This window comes from Polistes fuscatus, unplaced genomic scaffold (assembly GCF_010416935.1).
Source record: "Polistes fuscatus isolate 324 unplaced genomic scaffold, CU_Pfus_HIC Scaffold13, whole genome shotgun sequence".
Taxonomy (NCBI): Eukaryota; Metazoa; Arthropoda; class Insecta; order Hymenoptera; family Vespidae; genus Polistes; species Polistes fuscatus.
The window spans coordinates 3,095,576-3,117,618 of record NW_025113031.1 but is presented as its reverse complement, the minus strand read 5'-3'; the positions used below and the strand labels follow the sequence as shown (position 1 = coordinate 3,117,618).

The following is a 22,043-nucleotide window of genomic DNA, read 5'->3' as shown; positions in this document are numbered from 1 at the left end:
TTGTTTTTTTTTCTTGTCCACTTATTATTTATATCCGTAATAAAATGTATATTTTGTTACAATTTAATGGAGAGATATAATCATTTATTTAATATTTCCTTAAATAAAACAATATTTATTATTATTATTATTATTATTATTATTATTATTATTATTATTATTATTATTATTATTGTGAAGCTAGAATTAAATGAAGAAAATGTATAACATTTTATATAATATAATGAATGCATAATATTATATTACAAATTAATAAACGTTTAATGTTTTAATTATGAATCCAGAGATTCTTGGCTTTGATCAATGGTCTTGGAACGTGGAAACAAAACGCAATTGTCGCGAAAAAGGAAAGAAGAGAAAAGGGGTGTGGGGGTGGGGTGGGGTGGGGTGGGGGGGTTAAATGGTCTTCGTTATTAACGTAAACGAACCAACACACGTATCATAGTATGTTTTATATATATCTACTAGCGTGGGTCGTAAACGGGCCAAGGTGTTTTCATTCTCGTTTCGCGTTGAACTAGATTGTCTAAAAACGAGACAAAACGGTGATTCCTTAAACTTATTTTGTTGATTAAATTATTATCTAGAGATCTTCCGTTCGAACCAATTTGAAAAGAATTTCATTTCCGATTGTTTTTTTTGTTTTTTGTTTTGTTCTCTCAATCCGGATTATCCCGAAAAAGTTTTCGTACAAATTTATAAATGTGCGTTATTAAAACATTTTTCATTTTTCGTCACCGGCGCCCCCCCATTGTATGTAATGGCTTTATGGATTTTATTGAAATTGAATTTTAAACAAACCCAATGGGAAAAATATTCTGACGGAAACGAAATGATTATAATCGGATAGAATTTGGGATATATTCTTTCAAATGAAAATTGTTTCTTTTCTAATTTCGGCAGTTAGTTAACTAACAGATACATTTGTTTTATCAGACGTTTAGAAACGAAGCTACGAAAGATCTTTCCTTTCCTTTCCTTTCCTTTGATCATTTTCTCCAACGTTCATTAAGTTTGCCGTTTAACTAAAAAGTTAATAATATTGGCAAGTGGTAACCAAAATACAGAAAGAAAACAAAGATAATTAACGACAGGTGAATTTCATAATTAACAAATCGATGAAATTGCAAACCCAATTAACTCGTTTAGAATTTAACTCTTACATGTAGTCGTAATTCTTGAACAAAAATCTTGGACGTTTACTTGAAAACGATGATGATATCAAATATAATAATAAATAAAAATCATTTTCAAACACTCAAATAAATTCAATCAGCGTTTTTAAACGGTATACACGAATAAAATGATTTAAAAAAAGGAAAAAAAAATAACAAAATAGATAGATAGATAGATAGATAGATAGATAAAGCAGGATTTACTGTCTCGTAAAAGAGAATGATGATGATGTGTATCGAAAATCTGTTGGTAGTGGTGCTGCTGGTGCAGTGATGGTGTTGGTTGGTTGGTGGTGGTCAAGTATTCGAATGATCGAACGAAACGTTTGCAAAAGGAAACGTTCCTCGAGTATGATGCGGTTTCATTGTATCGTTGTATCGATCTATCGACTCCCATTTAGTTGGTTGTGTATCTCTCCCTAACGTATACGTAAAAGGGGAAGCAGTTTCCGGTAGCCCTGACAATATCCACAGGAAACATCATCGTGGTCGCGTAGACTAGCGTAACTCGTCACAGACCGGTAGATCCCTCGTTGCATGCTTTATGAACACAAATACACACGCATAACAACATATGCCGTATCCGTGTGTGTATGTGTGTGTATGTGTGTACCATGCTACAACGGAGCTGCTTCGTTAAAATATGAGCGATTATAAAAAACAAAATAGCAACGAAAAAATATCGCGAGTACTTTCAGAATAAAACTGGGGTGGGGGAGGGATGATAGGTAATCCAGATTTTTTTTTTTTCTATATTGAGGAAGGAAAAAAAAATCAAGCGAAAAATCGTTCGCGCGTCGTTCTTTTTCTTTTTTTTTTTTTACACACACTTCCTCCTGTATATATTTATTATAATATTTATTTATACGGCGATCGATAAATAAAGTTTTGAATAAAACATAAATTTCGAACGATCGATAATTCTTTTGTTAATGTTAAATAGATTTTAGATAATAGGCTTGAATGATTTATTTTTTTAGGATATGTTTGATAGAAAAGGTAATATGAAAAATGTTCGTTTAATCGTTAAATAAATGTCGTGATATTATTTATCGAAAAATATTCGTCATTGTACGCCACTATAGTGGCTTTCACGGATAATAACATCCTTTTCGTTCGGTTAAAAAATTGAAAAATAAGAAAACGAATAATTGCTAACACGAAAGTGTGTTCGATAATAGTTTGAGTAGGTAAAATGAAAAAAGTTATATAGGAATTAAGATAGTAGTCGTGATTATTAAATTTCTTGAAAGCCGCCTGTCCGTCCATCAACTCATCCACATCGAGATTGTCTAATCAACTTTTCTCATGCTTCTTTAAGCCCAACTTTTAAATTAGCATTAACGCGTTGCAAAGGAATTTTAACTACGTCTGCGAAGTGCCTTCTTCCCTTTTTTTTATCTTTCTTTTCTTTTTTTTTCCATTAACACGATTACAAAATATATCTCTCGCTATTTTTTTTTTTTTTTTTTTTTTTAATGACTTCGTTAAAATTCATAATTTTTTTACTTTGAAGAAAATGAAACAACACGATTTAATAATAATAATAATAATAATATTAATAAAATGTCATCTACGAATTATCGATTGTTTCAAATTATAATCTCGATAAAACAACAATTGTTAATTATTTGTGAATTTATTACACAATTATCGATTCTTTTTTTCTTTTCGTTTTGTAATTATAAACGTCAAGACTGATTCTTTAAAGGTAATACAAAAATAAAATAAAATAAATAAAAGTAACAAGTTGCAGGAACGACCAGGTAGATTCTAGAATGTACGTGAAAAGAAAACAAAAAAACAAAAAAAAAAAACAAAATAAAAAACAGAAAATAATAGAACTAGGTGGAAACAGTAGTTTTCTTACTGTTCTATCCAATTTCCTTGACTTCTTTTCAACCGAAAGGTAACTTCGGCACGAGGGATGCTGTGTGTGTTACTACCTTTTGCGTTTCTCAGAAAAACCCGTGTCTCGTATATACGTAAAGAAGGATAATAAAGGAAAGGTAACTTTGACGCTAATTCTTCTGGACTTTTCTCAAGAAACTTTATGGTATAAAGTAATACTAATACTTCGTAGCAATAAATGATTTTAAAAATGCTACTGACTGAATAAAAATCTCTCTCTAACTCTCTCTCTCTTTCTTTCTTGATTATTATTGTTAAATATAAATATAAAAATTGTTAAATATAAATATAAATATAAATATAAATATAAATATATGACTTACGATTTAATTTAATTTAATTTAATTTTTTTTTTTTTTAAACCATATGTTTATTGCTTTGAACCAATACTACTATACTACTATTATAGAACTATTATACTTTTATTTATTATTAACTATTTTCTTTTTACATTTATCTACGTTACTATTTACGTTACTATTAATATAATGATACGTTTATATTACTATATATATATTTATATTTATATTAATAATATAATATATATTTATAATATATATATATAATAATAATAATAATATATAGTAATATATATATTTATATTACTATATATATATATTATTACTTACGTTATTATTAATATAATGCTAAGTTTAATAATAATTATATAATTTTCATTTCCGTTTTGTTTTATCTATACATTACATTGTACTATACTGTAATTAATGGCCCTTAGAGAGCCTAGGCTCTAGGCTCAATAAAATATTATTAAATAAATAAATAAATAAATAAATATAAAATTCTATCTTAAATATAAATAGTATATAAATAATATAACATATTAAATATAAGTAATATATCTTAATATAATTATTTATAATAACGAATAACTTCTTTTAATTATTTCCATGCAATAATCAGTAAAACGTTACTAGAAATAATGTAATTTTTTTACTAAGAAAATTCTTAGTTTCTTCGTGAGAAGAAGTTTGTAAGTACGCTATTTCGTATATACTTCTTCCATTTCCGGCAAAGGAAACTTGCTAAGAAATAAGGATAATAATAAAGAAGTAACGTTCATATCTTCACGGTTTTCCGACTTTTACAACTTTTCGCTATCAACCTTTTTTTTATTATATATATATATATAAAATACATTCCTTTTAAGTTGACCTCTTCTTTTCAACAATTTAATCATACCTACACACTACCAACTTTAATAATCGTCTCTTTTCAATTTATAACACGTTTTATAACACGTTTTATAACACCCGTTAAAAGTTATCAATTAATTCATCGATTTAATAATTGTATAATAATTCGATTATCTATCGGGTGATTCGAGAAGAAAAAAAAAGAGAATGAATAATAAACTTATTTCGTTAATTAAATTCATCGTCGACTATATTGACAAATCGAGTGATGAAAGACAATAGATAGATAGATAGATAGATAGATAGATAAAGATAGACGAATATAAATAGAATAAAATAGAAAAATAAGAGAAGAGAATAATAATAAGGTGAAGATGGAAATGCGCGTGGTATCGAAAATGCATATCGATCGGATATCGGGTGTTCAATGGAAAGAAAACGAGGAACGACGAGAGTGGGTGGGTGGGTGGGTGGGTTTGATGTATGGTTGTATCGCACAGCTGCATACCTGTGTGTTCTATTTGCACCAGGTATATAACGGAGTGTTCACTCTCTCTCTCTCTCTCTCACACTTCTGTTTGCACCGAACAGCATCTCACGTGTCAATTCGAATCGTCGTTTCGTAACGTGGCACCTTCAACCGAACGAACGAACGTGTTCGAATGCATTCGAACTAGCTAGGCTAGCCTAGCTAGCTCGATATTACTACGATAAGCTAGCTGTATTTCCTCTGCACACTACGACGAACTATTCTCGCACAAGGGGAGGGGGGTAGGTGGGTAGGTGGGTGGTGGTCTTTTCATCCTATTCTCGTACTTTTGCTCGTGAAGGTGCATATAACGCACTCTCGTCGTTTGGCCACCCTGTATGTTCGTCTAACTTTATCACCTATCCTTGCGTCCTTTTCAAACGACGTGGAAAATAACACGAACAAACGGGGGACGACTATTTCATTTTCTCTTCTGTGTTCTGTGTTCTGTGTTGTTTTTTTTTCCTCGCTTTTCTCCCGTCCGACCACCACCCCCACCCTCTCCTTCCTTCCTTTTTATCCTCTTTTTTTGTATTTTTATTTTTTTTCTTCTTTCGTTACATGAACACTTCTTCTTTTTTTCTAATATTCAATGCGTGTGCACCACGCGCGAATTTGGATAAATATCTTCGCGGATTGTTTTTCGAAAGTGATTTTGATATTTTTTTTTGTTTTATTGGTTTGTATCGTGTTAGGATTTGATGCATGTTGCATCACGTTTTAGAAAATTCAAGAGTATTATAAGTGTTTTTCGTTTTATTTGCATAGCAGGGTTAGTGTAATTCGTTTGGGGGTAGAAGATCTCGTTTCGTTATTCCAATTTACTAATACAATAATCGTTTTTCATAGTTAGTCCTCTTAATGCATATTACAGGAACACGATAGTTATACAATAGAAAGGTGGTTGGTGCTCGTTTGCTTTTCTATGTTCCGGAAAACAAAAAAAAAAAGAAAAAAAAATAGTAGACTACACTCGAACCAAGCTTCTCCCTCCTCCCCCGATCATCCACCCACCCGAAGGGTTTTCAAGTTGAATGCAAACGATGTTAGATGTGTCGACCTATCCTACGAATAAAAGAATATTGCCTATAGAATTTATTTGAATTGTATATTCTAACCCAGATATCGCGAACGAACGATATCGTTTTACCTCTAACCCGAATCCACCCCCATTACCAGTCCCCCACTCACCCCATCACATTTTTCCTATCTCTCTCTCTCTTTTGTTTTTCTTTACCTAAAAACACGCCTTTTTGTGTTTTACTATCTCGTCGAAATACGACGAGTTTCTCTTTTTTTTTTTTCTTTTTTTTTTCTCTTTGAAAATTTTTCATGGCATAGATGTTTCTAATTTTTGTTCTTTTTTTTTTAGCTTTGACTAATAAATTTTTGTATGTACTTCAATAGCAAATAATTTGTCGCGAAATTTTTTACTGTACTTCATTTTTTTTCTTTATCAAATCACCTAACGAGATTTATATATATTTTTTTCTTTTTATGAGCAAAAAAAAAAGGACAACCCGATAAATAATTAATAATAATATAATTTTCATTTAATGCACACAAAAAAAGATATTTTAATTTTTAAACTTACTTAATTACTTGTTGATTGGTCATTTGACCATACAATTTGGATAATATATTTTAATATTTGAATATTGATTTTTCTATAATCCAATTAAATTGAAAATCGATACAAATATTAAGCACCGAGTTGTTCCTTTTCTCTCTCTCTCTCTCTTTCTCTCTGCTTTCTCATAGAATTCAGTTTCGATTAATTGCTTTCGCGCGTATTTCTTTTACTTTCACTCGTCCGATTTAAAGCAAGAAAGAAAAAAAAAAGAAAAAAGGGGCAATTTTACTATCGACCATGTATTTTATCTCGACTACCATTCTTTTACCAAGGATTTATTTAACGGCCATAGTATAAAAAAAAAAAAAGGGTGGAATACGAAGGAAAAACGATCTTCGAGATCGATCGAGCGTGTATTATGGGGGAGAAAAAAAAAGAAAAGAAAAGAAAACGACGATCGACTTCGTTTTTCGAGAACTCGTGTTCGAAAGAAAGAAAGAAAAAACCCCCCCCCAAAAAAACCAAAAAAAAAACAAAAGCCAAAGGAATACGAAAAAGTTTTTAATGCTTTTTTTGGCTTATTTTTATTTTTTTTTTATTTGTTTGTTTATTTCTTCCTCATATTTTATTTTCAACTCCACTTCTTCGTTTCTTCTTTCACCCTGGTGCATGTTAGATATACACCACCCCCCACCCCCAACCCCATTTGTTTCTTCCTCATATTGTTTTGTTTTCTTCTTCACTTCTTCGTTTCTTCTTTCACCCTGGTGCATGTTAGATATACACCACCCCCTCACCCCCAACCCCATTTGTTTCTTCCTCATATTGTTTTGTTTTCTCCTCCACTTCTTCGTTTCTTCTTTCACCCTGGTGCATGTTAGATATACACCACCCCCCACCCCAACCCCATTTGTTTCTTCCTCATATTTGTTTGTTTTCTTCTTCACTTCTTCGTTTCTTCTTTCACCCTGGTGCATGTTAGATATACACCACCCCCCACCCCCAACCCCATTTGTTTCTTCCTCATATTGTTTTGTTTTCTCCTCCACTTCTTCGTTTCTTCTTTCACCCTGGTGCATGTTAGATATACACCACCCCCCACCCCCAACCCCATTTGTTTCTTCCTCATATTGTTTTGTTTTCTTCTTCACTTCTTCGTTTCTTCTTTCACCCTGGTGCATGTTAGATATACACCACCCCCCCACCCCCAACCCCATTTGTTTCTTCCTCATATTGTTTTGTTTTCTTCTTCACTTCTTCGTTTCTTCTTTCACCCTGGTGCATGTTAGATATACACCACCCCCCACCCCTAACCCCATTTGCTTCTTCCTCATATTGTTTTGTTTTCTTCTTCACTTCTTCGTTTCTTCTTTCACCCTGGTACATGTTACAGATATACCCCACTCTTACACCTACCCCCACCCTTACCCCCAACCCCTAGCACCGAATGTGGTACGAAATGTTCTTGAAAATATTCGTGAAAATATTCGTAAAGCTTTTGTTCGAGCGTAGGATGTTCCTAAATTAAAATCACAATACTTTTCCGACGCCTGTTCTCTCTCGTTGAACAATGTAGTCAAGCAACAGGAGGACGACGAGCTATGCATACTTCTATAATTCAAGCACGATGGCTACCGGACTAAAGGAAACTGACAAAAAGAAAAAGGGAAAGAGTTGAACACCGCACGAGAAGAGGAGGAGGAAGAGGGGGGAGGATGGGAGGGTCTCCATTGCTTTTGTGTCACGCACGAATACTCGGAATTCTTCTTCTTCAAGAAGAAGAAGAAGAAAATTTATTTCATTATATTAATATTCGTGTTTTAAACGAGTTATTATGAAATGACGAATATAACATATCAAACAAATAACTTGGAATCATTCTTTAGTATCAAATAATTTTCAATCAATTCCACCTCAAGTTGGATGAAAGTACTATTGGATTGTTGAAAGTATTATCACTCGATGTGGTTTATTAAATTTTTTAATTTTTTTCTTTATAATCTTTTCCGATTTTGCTATGGTTTTGAAATATTTTTACGGTGGATATGCATTTCTACGGATAAATAAATTACGATATAAATTACAAAATCAAAGGAATATAAGTAACGATGAAGATATTTGCAAAAACCATTATTGTGGGTTATCGACAAAATATTATAAACCATTATAATGGGGTGTAATATCTTTCAAGTTAACATTTCTGCATGAAATGTTGAATGAAATTCACAAGAACCACTATAGTGGGGTGTAATATCTTTGAAGTTAAAAATTTTGCATCGAATATTATTCCTCGCTTTTTTTCATTTATTATTTCAATAGAAATTAAAATTCAAATTTCAATAGAAATTAAAATTCAAATTGCACTATTGATCGAACTGGTGTTTAATGGTAAAACATATAAAAAAAAAAGGAAAATACGACGTGTAATAAATTTTATATTTATAAAATATATGAATTAGAATATATTAAAAAATTAATAAAAAAATAAATGAATGATCTCTCGTTTGTTTCAGCTCAGCGATTAAACAAATATATTCGTCATTACGAAACACTTTCCTATCCAACGGAGGAGGTCCACAGAGGTCACCTGAGGGCCAAGAGGTCGGTCACCCGCGACAATTTCGTGACTTTAAAGTTTCGTTCGCACGGCAGAGACTTTCACATTCGACTGAAGCGAGACCTGAACACGTTTAGCAATAATCTAGTTATAGAAGGTCCTAGTGGACGTCAAGAGGAACTTGATACCTCGCATATTTACGAGGGTCATCTAATTGGTAAGCAAACATTTCTAATATTTTTATTATTTTTATTATATTTTTTTAAATTATTCTCAACGCAACTTAACACGAATTTTTATTTTAAAAATACGATATTTATCAATTTTGGTAAGCAAACATTTTTATTATTTTTATTATTTTTATTATTTTTTTAAATTATTCTCAACGCAACTTAACACGAATTTTTATTTTGAAAATACGATATTTATCAATTTTGGTAAGCAAACATTTTTATTATTTTTATTATTATTTTTTTTTTAAATTATTCTCAACGCAACTTAACACGAATTTTTATTTTAAAAATACGATATTTATCAATTAAAACAAATTATTATTTTTCATATTACATATCACATTATATACATTGATAAAGAAATATTCGAATTCGTATTATTGTTAAGCATCGTCGAAAGTTTATATAATCCTCGAATTAATCACGCGAAGATAGAGAAAGAAAATGAAAAAAAAAAAAAGGAAAATGAAGAAGAAGAAGAAGAAAAATATTCACAGGATTTTATTGTACGTGAGTTTTTAATTGGAACGAGTAACAGTAGTCATAATAAAACCCGTAGGAAATTTAACCAGCCGCACTTGTGGTCAAGAGACAATTAACGATTGTACAGCTAGCTTAACTTTCGGTATTCGAAAAATGTTCGGCTGAAACATGGAAACAAAAACTTTGAAGATTGGTGAGGAGCCTCGCGAAACTACTTCAAACATTATTGACAATAATGATTTAAGAGCCATTATTATTAAAAACGTACCTATCGTTAAATAAGTTGAGAGCTTTCGCAAGAAGAACTCAATGTTATTCAATATTTAAAAACCCGTAATAATTCGTGCACGCCAATCTAATCATTCTATCGGTATGAACATCAAGAGAGTAAGTACTACTACGATGAACTTGAAAAGTTTTTTTTTACGAAGGAAAGAATAAAAAAGAAAGAAAAGCGTGAGCGTAGATATAATAATACGATATACCGATAAAACAATTTATTTGAACCTTTGAACAATTTTTTCCTCGTGCAAATATTTTTATTAATGGTCACGTTACAATAAAAAAAGAAAAAAAAGAAAAGAAAATAAAGTGCATCGTAAATTTATAAACGTCATAGCATAATCGTATCGAATGCTTGTTAGAATAATATATTAATCGGATGCATTTAAATATGAGTAATAAACTTGTTTATCAATTAACACAGATGAATGTCAATATTCAAATCATACTCAGTCAGTATACAAATAATACTTCGTGAAACAAAACAAAAAACTATATAATTTTAATAAACGATTGAATGAAATATTCAATAAAAATTTTTAAAAATAAATTGAGTTTAATTATAACAAAAATCTATTTTTTTGATTTGACAAACAAACTGATAGAGAGAGAGAAAAACGTTGACTCGATTTGATTAACGAACGAACGATAATAATTGTTAATTAATTAGAAAAAAATTATTTAATTGAAATAGTTGAAAATATTGTAATAATATTCTTATATGAGAGACACGTGTTGTATTACACGTGTTTACAGTAAGACGGTCTTGCTGTAACTGTTTCTTAAGTGTTTTTACATGTGTCAATATAAAAGAAAGTAAATAAATGTATAGAAATATAATATAAATTATATTAAACTACCTTGAAAAAGTTCGCTAACTGTTTTCTTTTTTCTTATTCACGCGTCGATACAATTGCTAATAAATATTTCAATTGAATTTTTTATTATTATGAAATAAATCTGTGCAGATTATTTTAATATTTTAAAATTATATCTCAAACGTGCGAGATAAAAATATACAACATATACAAGAATCAACGAGTATTTATCAATAAAAAATTATTTTATCAAATATAAGAATTCTTTTTATTTTTTATTCTAACAAATTTATATATATATATAATTATTTATTATTTATTTTTATATATTCGTTAGTTAAACAACGTTTACGATATTATACCATAACTTTACGACACGATATCGACTAGCATTTCTAAACATAGAACTTATACAACGAAAGTATGGCAACCCGAAGTATTATTCTAGATAAAACGTTTTTAGATTATTAGAAAAAAGAAAAGAAAAAATGATTGAGAAGATTCTAAGGTATAATCATTTGTTTCTTGTGCCCTTTACCACTGAACGAACAATTTTTCAATTACATTTTTTTTTCTTATCAATTTTTAAAATGAACCATTCGAAAACCCACGTTTGTATAACATGGTAACTATTTTTTCTTCTTCTTCTTCTTCTTATTTTCATTTAAATAATATGATGATAAAATATTGCAGAATAAAACTCGTGGAACACTTTACCATTTATATACATATAAAACGTGATTAAAATTATTATATTAAATTTTGCGCTGTGTATCGCGAGGTGTGTGGCAACATTTGTCACTCGTTTGAATATAAACGAAAATAAATTGCTAAGAAAAAAAGAAAAAAAAAAAAAAAAAAGAAAAAAATAGAACAAGAACAAAAAGAAGTGTGTGACACGCGTTATACTCTTAAATAATTCCAAGCTAAAGTACGACTATACATTTACGTGTTATACATTTTTTTCTTTCTTTTTCATGGTACACCACTGACCAGGTGTGACACGCAAAAGTGCGTGTCACACGGTAGATGATAACAAATAAAAAGTAGAAAAAGAAAAAAAGGAAAAATAAAAAAAAACCATTTTATTCCGTACTCCAATAATTCACGTTGGTCAACTAGTTCGGTTTACTTGTGGAAGAAAAAGAGGGTAGAGGAAGTGAAGGAAAGAGAACGGGGGGGTGAGAGGGAGGGAAGGAGGGAATTGAGGAGGGGTTAGTAACAGTATAAAGGGAGACATTTGAAATTATAGATCAACTAGCTCGAGGTGGTGGAACGATTTATCTCTCTGAAACTACGTCGATGGTTTCCTTGTTTTACGTTGATGTTGCAGTGAACTGCTGACCCAAGCTAGAATTCGATGCGTTTCTCTCGTTGGATAACAACGCGACAGAAAGCTCTGAGGAAAAGAGGAAAAGAGAGAGAGAGAGAAAAAGAGTAAAAGAAGAGAGTAAAAGAGAGCTTTTTTTTTCTCTTGCTCGCGTTTTAACTCGAGGATCAAAAGGAATTCTGGAAATGGTTTCACCAACGTTTTGCAGCGTTTCAAACGTCTCTCTTCAAGTTACAAGAGAATAAGAAAGAAAGAGAGAAAGAAGGATAGAAAGAAAGAAAGAAAAAGAAAGGAAAATAATGAGAAAAGTTTTTTTTTTTCTTTCTTTTTTCTTTTTCTTTTTTCTTTTTTTTTTTTATATATATATTTTAAACGAACATAACTACGAATTTTTTCCCCTTACCTTTTTCGTGACCCATATAATTTATTTCTTTATTTCTAATATGTATATATAATTATTTATATCAATATATCGTAATAAAATATAATCGCGTGATTGTAATTTTATTTTACGTTAATAAAGCCACCACCACCACCCCCACCCCATCTCACCCCACCGCCGTGTGTTGATGAAAGAATGGAATATGAAAATGAGAAGAAGAACAAAATATTAACGGGGAAAATAAAATAAAATAAAATAAAATAAAATAAAATAAAATAATAATGAAACGCGTAATATGATTTTTCTTTTATGCCTTCGGCGGTCTTCTTTGACTATTTTCTAGGTTTCTTTATTTTTATACATTCCTCTTTTCTCTACCTTTAGCCTCTTTCCCTTTATTTTTCCATCTTACATTTAGATACGCTGATCTCTTTCTTTTCTTTCCTGGCTTGTTGGTTTTTTTTCTTTTCATTTCTTGTCTCTTCTTCGTTCACCCCTTATTTCTCTAACAAAACCCGGAATAATTAATACGACAATTTTTTCTTTTTTTTTCCTTATTGTCGGTTGTTTTTACATTGCTATTGTTTGCTTTTTTTTTCTTTTTTGTTTCCTTTGTCCATTCTTATTATTTTTCTCTGTGAAAATGAACGTGTTTATGGTACGTTAGTTTATAGAAAATTACACGCTTCTTCGGCATTCGGGATTTCTCTCTCGTTGTGCCAGAACGTGGGTGGATGAGTGGGTGGTGGGTGGTGGGGTTACGTCACTTCTATTGTTCTTGATGTGTGCTCTAAGTTACGGTTAATATCTTCGTTCCGTTGACCACACGCAAACACTCATTAGGTTGATTAACGTCAATACATTTGCATTGTCACGCGCGCGTCATTGTTTATTTAACCGTCGCAATCTATGGAAATATATCTTAATGAAAATAAGAATTTCATTGCGCAACCCCTTTTTCAATTTGCTACTGCAAGGACTGAACCGTTGCAATGTACACCCCCACCTCCCACGCCCCACCCCCTACCCCCATTACGAAGATATTTGTCCACCGTGTTGTAAAAAGAAAATAAATTTCTCGATTGTAATATATTTCAATCGAGAGAAACTTATATCGAAGAACAATATTTTGTTTATATACATTTTTACAATGCACATAAATTTTTATCATATTTAATTTTTAAATATAATAGCCACTATAATGGTGCTTAATTCTATAGAATAATTTGCAAGAAAAACACTTTAATAACGAAAATCGAATGCTACTATAATTGATTAATCGAAAGCCACTTTAGTGGCTATATCAAAAATCATTTTAATTGATTCGTTGAATGCCACTATAATGATGCTTAATTCTACAGAATAATTTGCAAGAAAAACACTTTAATAACGAAAATCGAATGCTACTATAATTGATTAATCGAAAGCCACTTTAGTGGCCATATCAAAAATAATTTTAATTAATTCGTTGAATGCCACTATAATCGTGACGCATGATTTAAAAGCGAGTAATTTTAATTTACGTATATCAATTAAAACGTTAAATAATATTACGACAAAGTATAAACATAAAATGATTATTAAAAATGATCAATCGTTATAACGAATAATTCATTTGTTTTCAGGTGAATCGGGTAGTTATGTATTCGGTAGCATCACCGATGGTGTCTTTCATGGGAAGATAGTGTCGTCACGATCTGATGCATGGTACGTGGAAAGGGCACACTATTATTTTCCACCGCACGAGATAAACGAGACCTTGCATTCCGTGATCTATCACGAAAATGACGTCGGTGATCCGTACTCTGAAGTACGACAAGGTAAACCCTTTTCTTACATGTTATACGTAATATCCACATATTTACTTATGTATGTACGCGTGTGTATGTGTGTGTGTTTCGTCCTAGAAAATATTTCAATTTTAAAATCGGTCACATCAATTTCCAAATTTAATAAATAACTTTCTTTTTCAATTAAAATTTTTCATAAATAAAAAACCCCTCGAATATTACGCACACGCACGCACCCACCCAACCAATATATTTGATTCATTATTTACCCCCCACTTTTTTTCTTTTTTTCTTTTACCCCAAAACAAAAAACACGGTCTATTATTTAAATTCAATTTTAAATAGAAATATAAGTTTTATAAATGACCAGATAAAATATTCAAATTTGCTTACATGAACTTGGTTAACATTGATGGTAATAGTTTGCGGTTAGTAGTAATATTCCAAGCGTTGTTCGGTTAGCTTTAAAACTCGAGCATAAACGTGTAGGTGTAGGTGTAGGTGTAGGTGTAGGTGTAGGTGTGTGTCGGTCGATTGTTGTTAACGATCTTCTTCTCGGAACCAAGAGGGAAAACAGAGGAAAGAAAAAGATAAAGAGAGAGTGAGAAGGGGAGGAGGAGGAGGAGGAGGAGGAGGGGGAGGAAGAAAGGGTCATGCCGCTTACACTTGGTCGAGCACCCCTTTGTCGTCGAGGATGTCCACTCGCGTGTGCGCACGCGCGCACTAAGCTTGTAATCTTTTTTTTTTTATTCCTCTCTTCTTCTTCTTCAAAGTTTTCCTCAACCGACGGTGTGGTGTGAACCCCACCCCCCACTACCACCCCTTAAAGACATCAATTATAAAAGAAAACGAAGAAAATAAAGATTTGAAACACGAGGGTGGTGGAGGAGGAGATGGAGGTGGGGGGGTGGAAGAAAATCATGACATCGAAGTAGACATATTACGTGCTCGACAAATCGCAGTTTCAATATTTAAAAAAACAAAGATTTCTTCTTCCCTGTCGAATAAAACTGAACGTTCAGGTTTATTTGTATATGTATAACACACGCGACGAGTGTCCATGTGATATTTGAACCGGATCCGTTAAAAAATGCATACACACGGAGAACGGGTAACGTCCTGACTGGCTGATTGGCTGGTTGGCTGGTTGGCTCATAGCTAGGCAAAGCGAAATCATACAGTTTGCATAAAAGCTTCACATATCGAAAAGTCCAGAGGTAGGGTGGAATGGGGTAGGGTGGGGTGGGTGGGGGTTAGGGGATGTTCGAATTCGCCATGCGCTATTTGCGTTATCGCACTGAGTTTCTTCGATAGCTGCTACGTGGAATATTTGCAATAGAAGAGAAATAGAAAAGGGAGAGAGAGAGAGAGAGAGAGAGAGAGAGAAGAGAGAGAGAGACAAAATAATATCCGTACAGAATTTCGAATATTTACGTATGTGTCTCTCTATGTCTCTGTTTGTGTGTATGTGTGTTTAAGCTGGAATGTTCAAAATGGCTTTTAAGAAAGACCACCCTGTACCCCGCACCCCATAACCTCTTTTTGCAATATGTATTTTCGTATGCTTTACTCTGTTTGATGTCAACTTTGATATCTTTCATAAAAGAAAATACTTATGAATATAAATATGTATACGTGTTTGTATGTGTACGTGTATATATATATATAATTTATTCGCATAAAGTTTTGTTCAGATTTTGTTTATTAACAATTTCTACTTTTTTCTAATAACCAATGAAATTATCTTAAAAAGGATTACAATTTCAAAAGTTCAAAAATGCGATACCATTTTTAAAAAAATGAAAAAGAAACTAATAGTCTTCGAATATTTCACGCGCCTTTACACCACTCGGGAAAAGACAAATTTTTCCCATAACGCCATATACCATAACTTCCCCCTCGACGGGGTGAATAACGTTATATTTTGTCGTTGTTGTTCTTTTCTTTCCTATCGTTGTAAATATTATTCTTGATGACGGTTTTTAGCCGAAATTATTGGAAAGTAATTTTAACGCGATGCTACGTTTTTATGCGAAATTTTACTTTTTCTTTTTTTTTTTCGACAAAAACAGATTAAAAAGAAAAAAAAAGAAGAACAAAAAGAAAATACCTCTAATATTTAAAAGATTCGCGCGAAGTTATTTTTCGTTATTTTATTCGTTATTATTTTCGTTATTTATTATTATTTCGTTATTTTTAGAATTTTTCGTTAAAAACGATGAACTAAAAGAGAATTTTCGTATGAAGGGAAGGGGAAAGCTCGTGCAAAATTTTAATCGAAACGCGGTTTCTCCAAACCCCTATCTGAATTTCCTTTCGTCTATATACGAATCTATATATATATGTGTATATGTGTATATGTGTGTGTGTATGTATACGTACATCTACGTCACATTTTATTCAGGTGTATATTTGTACTGGTCGTGCAAATAGCCAACGCTTAAATAAACGGGTAGCATATCGCGTGTAATATTTATCATGGTTTTCTCTCTCTCTCTCTCTCTCTCTCTCTTTCTTTCTCTCTCTTTCTCTCTCATCTGTTGTAATAGTAGCAAGAGAACGAACGAACAGGTGTTTGCTTGTACGAGATATGTGTGCCGTTATGACAATATGTATGCCGCGCGAAGAAAATTCAAACATTCCGCGATGAATCTTGTTTAAACGTTAACACAAATTTTCGATTAAATGGAAAAAAATATAAAAAAAAATAAAAAAATATGCGTCAACGTACGTGTGCACACGTATATTCATATTATTTTTTGTCCCTTTTACGTAATTTTTTTTCTTTTTCTTCCCCCCCATTCTCTTCTTATCCTCCTGTTTTGTATTTTTTTTTTTTTTAAGATGAACTATAACATTTCTAAATGTTCAATATTAACACGACTCACTAATAACGATTAGTAATAGTAGTTTTAGTAATAGTAATAGTAATAAAGATAGCCAATGTCGTTTCACTGATGAAAAGTCGGAGTCATTAAAGTTCATGGTGGTTTTCAGTTAATTCGGGAGTAAAATTACCATTATTGAGAGAAAAAAGCAAGTAGTATGATTATCTGTTAAGTATGCTAATATAATACAAAATATTATGGGATTGAAAATTGTTAGATATCCGAAAAGAAATTGGAAAAATTAGAAGAAGAAGAAAAACATAAACAAAAATAAAGGAAAATAAATCTGAGATAAAATCTATGCGAATTGTTGCGTGTATATGTGTATGTGTGTGTGTACATAAATCGAGGATAGGTGAGGATCGATAGGGTAAAACATATAAGGGCTAGTTGGTATGCTGAAAATTTTGTTCTTTAAACATTAATCGCACTGTGATGATTGGGGCTAGGAAAAATAAATGTTTTCCATAAAAAACGTCTCTCACTGGTACTCGACTAAAACCGATGTTGTAGACGACTACCAGCTAGCTAAAGGAAAAGTAAGCTTTTTGAAGCAGCTTTTCGTTTTACTTTTCTACTGTTTTTATTTATGCAAGGAAGTACTCGCAAAGCTCCTCGACTAAAATCTCAAATCTCAACTATTCACCCTGTTTCTTCTTCCCTTTCCTTCTTTTTCTGTTATTTATATTCTTACATGTGTATGTGTGTGTGTGTGTGTCGAAGAAGTTTAACAAAAATTAGATAAAAATTTCGAAGATTGCAAAATATTTTAGAACACGTGTTACATTGTGCATTCTTTTTTACGAGAATATTTTGACAAATAAATTATGTATAAAAGTAGAAAAAAAAAAATAAGAAAGAGGAGAAAGAGGACGATGGTGTTGATGGTAAAGTGGTGGTGTTGAGGTGGTGGTCATAGAAAGTGCTATTCTTACATGTGTATGTGTGTCGAAGAAGTTTAACAAAAATTAAATCCAAAACTCTGAAGATTGCAAAATATTTTAAAACATGTGTTACATTGTGCATTCTTTTTTTTACGAGAATATTTTGACAAATAAATTATGTATAAAAGTAGAAAAAAAAAAATAAGAAAGAGGAGGAAGAGGACGATAGTGTTGATGGTAAAGTGGTGGTGTTGAGGTGGTGGTCATAGAAAGTGCTATTCTTACATGTGCATGTGTGTCGAAGAAGTTTAACAAAAATTAAATCCAAAATTCTGAAGATTGCAAAATATTTTAGAACACGTGTTACATTGTGCATCCTTTTTTTTTACGAGAATATTTTGACAAATAAATTATGTATAAAAGTAGAAAACAAAAAATAAGAAAGAGGAGGAAGAGGACGATGGTGTTGATGGTAAAGTGGTGGTGGTGGTGGTGGTGGTGGTGTTGAGGTGGTGGTGTTGAGGTGGTGGTCATAGAAAGTGCTATAAAAGGTAGTCGGTTTTAATAGCTTCGTCGTTGCTATCAAAGAGGATAGTAATTATTTAAATAGCTCCGAGTAAACGAGCAACATCGCTAAAGGAGAAGATAGAGAAAGAGAAAGAAAGAGTTAGAAGGAGAAGAAGGAAAGAAAGAAAGAAAAAAAAGGAAATTTTCTAAACGAATCTCGTTTAAAAACTCTACGAGATAGGGAAGAAAGACGTTGGAACGTAAAATAAACGTAAAATCTAGTTTATTCCGTCGTCTAACATCGTCCTCGAGGAAAAAACTAAAATGGGATATGTATCCGTCTATGTTGAGTTGATTTAACGAGAAAGAGAAAGGGCTAAAGTTTCTTTGAAATTTTCTTCAAAAGGGATATTAAAAAAGAAAATAAAAAAGTCACACCTTTCTAAAATCCAAATTTTGATATCTCGTAAGAAGAAAAATATGAACAAATTACGTCGTATCTCACTTTAAACGTATATAATTTGTTATAAATATAAATATACGAATATATATATATGATAATAATACAAATGAACCCTCTTTTAAGTGATGAATACTTTGAAAAACTTAAGTGTAAATTGTTGGAACGAAATAATTATCGATACGACTAGATTTTCTATTAGATTGATATTAATCAAATCTAATAATAAATGATATATTTAATAATTGAAATTTTTGGGACAAACACACACGTACACGTACACGTACACGCGTCGATAAACAATGCTGGCAACTTTCACCAAACGCATATATGCGTCAATAGCAATCAAAGGGTCAATAGTTGCACGCGTTAAACACGTTCGATTATTATACCGTCACATATTAAACGTAATAATATAATATAATATAAAATAAACGATATAAAATGTGCAGTTTTATTATTATTATTATTATTATTAATATTATTATTATTATAGGTGACTCGGGTGGTTGTGGTATTAATAATCAAGTGATCGAATGGATGGAGAAAATACAAAATTCCGGTGAATTCGATGTCCCGATTCCTATAAAATTGAAAAAAAATGTTAAACCAAAGGTCGAGTCGTGGAATGGTAATCAGGAAACACCTGGACACAAATATACCAGAGAAGCTAACGAACCTAATCATCGAAGAACGCGCAGAGCAACAAGACCAAAGGAAGACAATAAGAACACCTGTTCGTTGTTCATTCAAACGGATCCTCTTATTTGGCGGCACATATCTGAACAGGTTTGAACGAAGTCTTCTTCTTCTTCTCTTCTTTATTTTTTTTTTTTATTTTTTTTTGTTCGTGTTATCTTCTCGTGTTCTTCATCTACTTTTACTTCTACTTCTACTTCTTCTTCTTCTTCTACTTCTACTTCTTATTTTACTTTGGCTTTGACTTGTTCTCTTGCTTTTGACGAATGAAGAAAGTTGTTTTTAAAAAAAAAAAAAAAATAGTACCCATCATCTACTACCATCGGCTTTTCCAGCTGCATCACGACGCGGAAAAAACGAAAGAGGAAATCCTCTCTTTGATAGCGCATCACGTAACTGCCGTGAACTACATTTACAGAGACACCAGATTCGACGGTAGAATCGAGCACAGGAACATCAAGTTCGAAGTGCAAAGGATAAAGGTAAATGTTTCCCTTACTTTACTTTACTTTTCTTTTCTTTTCTTATCTCATCTCTTCTCTACTTTACAGTTTGATTTGTTTCATTTTTGGTTTAATAAAATCAACGAGAAGAGAAAAAAAAAAAGAAAAGAAAAGAAATCTCAAATATATCCAAACATTTTTAGGGATATGTTCGTTTAAAATTAATCATCGCGTTGTGTACGACAAAATTATATGATAATTATTAGGATTAATCGAAAAAAAAAGTTCTTCTTCAAATGAATATTTACAAAGTAAATTTGTATGCGTGTGAAATAAAACACAATTCGCGTATTGTCCAGTTATCAAAGTAAAATTTTTCAACGCAATAAATCCACGAATATTTCCTACAACACTGATATATATTTTTAATACATATTTATACGTTTATAAATAAACTATCGCAATTTTTATTAACACGAACGTTTTGTTCTTTTTTTCTTTCATAAAAGATCGACGACGATACAGCGTGCACGCAACAACAGACTTTCGGCGAACCAAATCATTTTTGCATGGAAAACATAGACGTCAGTAATTTTTTGAATTTACACTCGTTGGGCAATCACGAGGATTTTTGTCTCGCTTACGTGTTCACTTACAGGTTCGTACAAATTCTTAATCGTAATTGAAATGAGAATTATTTCCCCCCTCCCCACCCCCCCCCACCCCCACCCTTCCCCGCCACCCCACTTCTCGACCATTTTTATTTATATATCTTTCATATTTTTCTACGATTTTATATTAACAGAGATTTTACCGGCGGCACGCTCGGACTCGCTTGGGTTGCTTCAGCGTCCGGTGCTTCCGGTGGTATTTGCGAAAAATATAAAACCTATACGGAAACAGTTGGTGGGTTGTATCAATCGACGAAAAGATCTCTAAACACTGGTATCATAACTTTCGTCAATTACAACAGCAGAGTTCCGCCTAAAGTTTCCCAATTGACATTGGCACACGAAATAGGTCATAATTTTGGATCACCGGTAAGAATTTGAAATATATTATAAATTTGATCATTTACATTGTTATTAATTTTACATCCCTTCCATTAATTATTACCTTAATAATAATAGTAATAATAATAATTAACGTAAAACCCTACCCCTACCCCCACCCTAATACCCAACGTGGTATTTCTAATTTGTCTTTTGTTTTACATTTTAATCTCCGATCTTTTTTCTTATATTTCCCAGCACGATTTTCCACCGGAATGTAGGCCAGGTGGTTTGCATGGTAATTATATCATGTTTGCTTCTGCAACGAGCGGTGATCGGCCTAACAACAGCAAATTTTCAAGATGTAGCATCGGTAATATCAGCAACGTCTTGGATGCTATTGAGGATAACAAGAAGAGGAATTGTTTTACTGGTAAATAAATCATTCTATTTGTTCTATCTCAATTTTTCGGTAGATGAGCTTTTATTACAACAAAATATTTATATACAATTTTTAATAATTTCTTTTTTCTAACGCGGTATCAAATCTATAAGAAAGAAAAAGAAAAAGAAAAAAAAGAAGAAGAAAGTTGAAGTTAAATTTTAATTCTATACAATCCAAATTTGTTGTATTTTTATACGCGCACGATCTAAATGAGAATAATAATTGGACAAGATTCATACGTCGGGATTGTTTTCAACGTGTTAAAAATGAAAATTAGAAATATGAATAATAAAACCCATTAACACACTGTGGACTTTTTCAACAGCGTCCGCCGGTGCATTTTGCGGTAATAAAATCGTTGAAGCTGGCGAGGAATGCGATTGCGGTTACGACGACGACGAATGCGTGGATAAATGTTGTTATCCTAGGCAAGTGTCGGAATTGGCTAAGATTAAAAACGAAACGGCTAAAGGATGTAGCAGAAAGTACGGTACACAATGCAGGTAAA

General features: G+C 31.9%; 1 protein-coding gene across 4 annotated transcripts in view; it reads left to right on the top strand.

The window, feature by feature from the left end:
* LOC122513965 (disintegrin and metalloproteinase domain-containing protein 10) overlaps positions 1–22,043 on the top strand; it is a 96,913-nt gene that overhangs the window by 70,886 nt on the left and 3,984 nt on the right. For all 4 annotated transcript variants that reach the window (XM_043630522.1, XM_043630520.1, XM_043630521.1 and 1 more), the window contains 8 exons: positions 8,856–9,116; positions 14,053–14,247; positions 19,453–19,745; positions 19,991–20,137; positions 20,608–20,756; positions 20,904–21,138; positions 21,349–21,523; positions 21,861–22,038. In XM_043630522.1, coding sequence (XP_043486457.1) covers positions 8,856–9,116; positions 14,053–14,247; positions 19,453–19,745; positions 19,991–20,137; positions 20,608–20,756; positions 20,904–21,138; positions 21,349–21,523; positions 21,861–22,038 — 1,633 coding nt within the window. The remainder of the gene's footprint in view (positions 1–8,855; positions 9,117–14,052; positions 14,248–19,452; positions 19,746–19,990; positions 20,138–20,607; positions 20,757–20,903; positions 21,139–21,348; positions 21,524–21,860; positions 22,039–22,043) is intronic.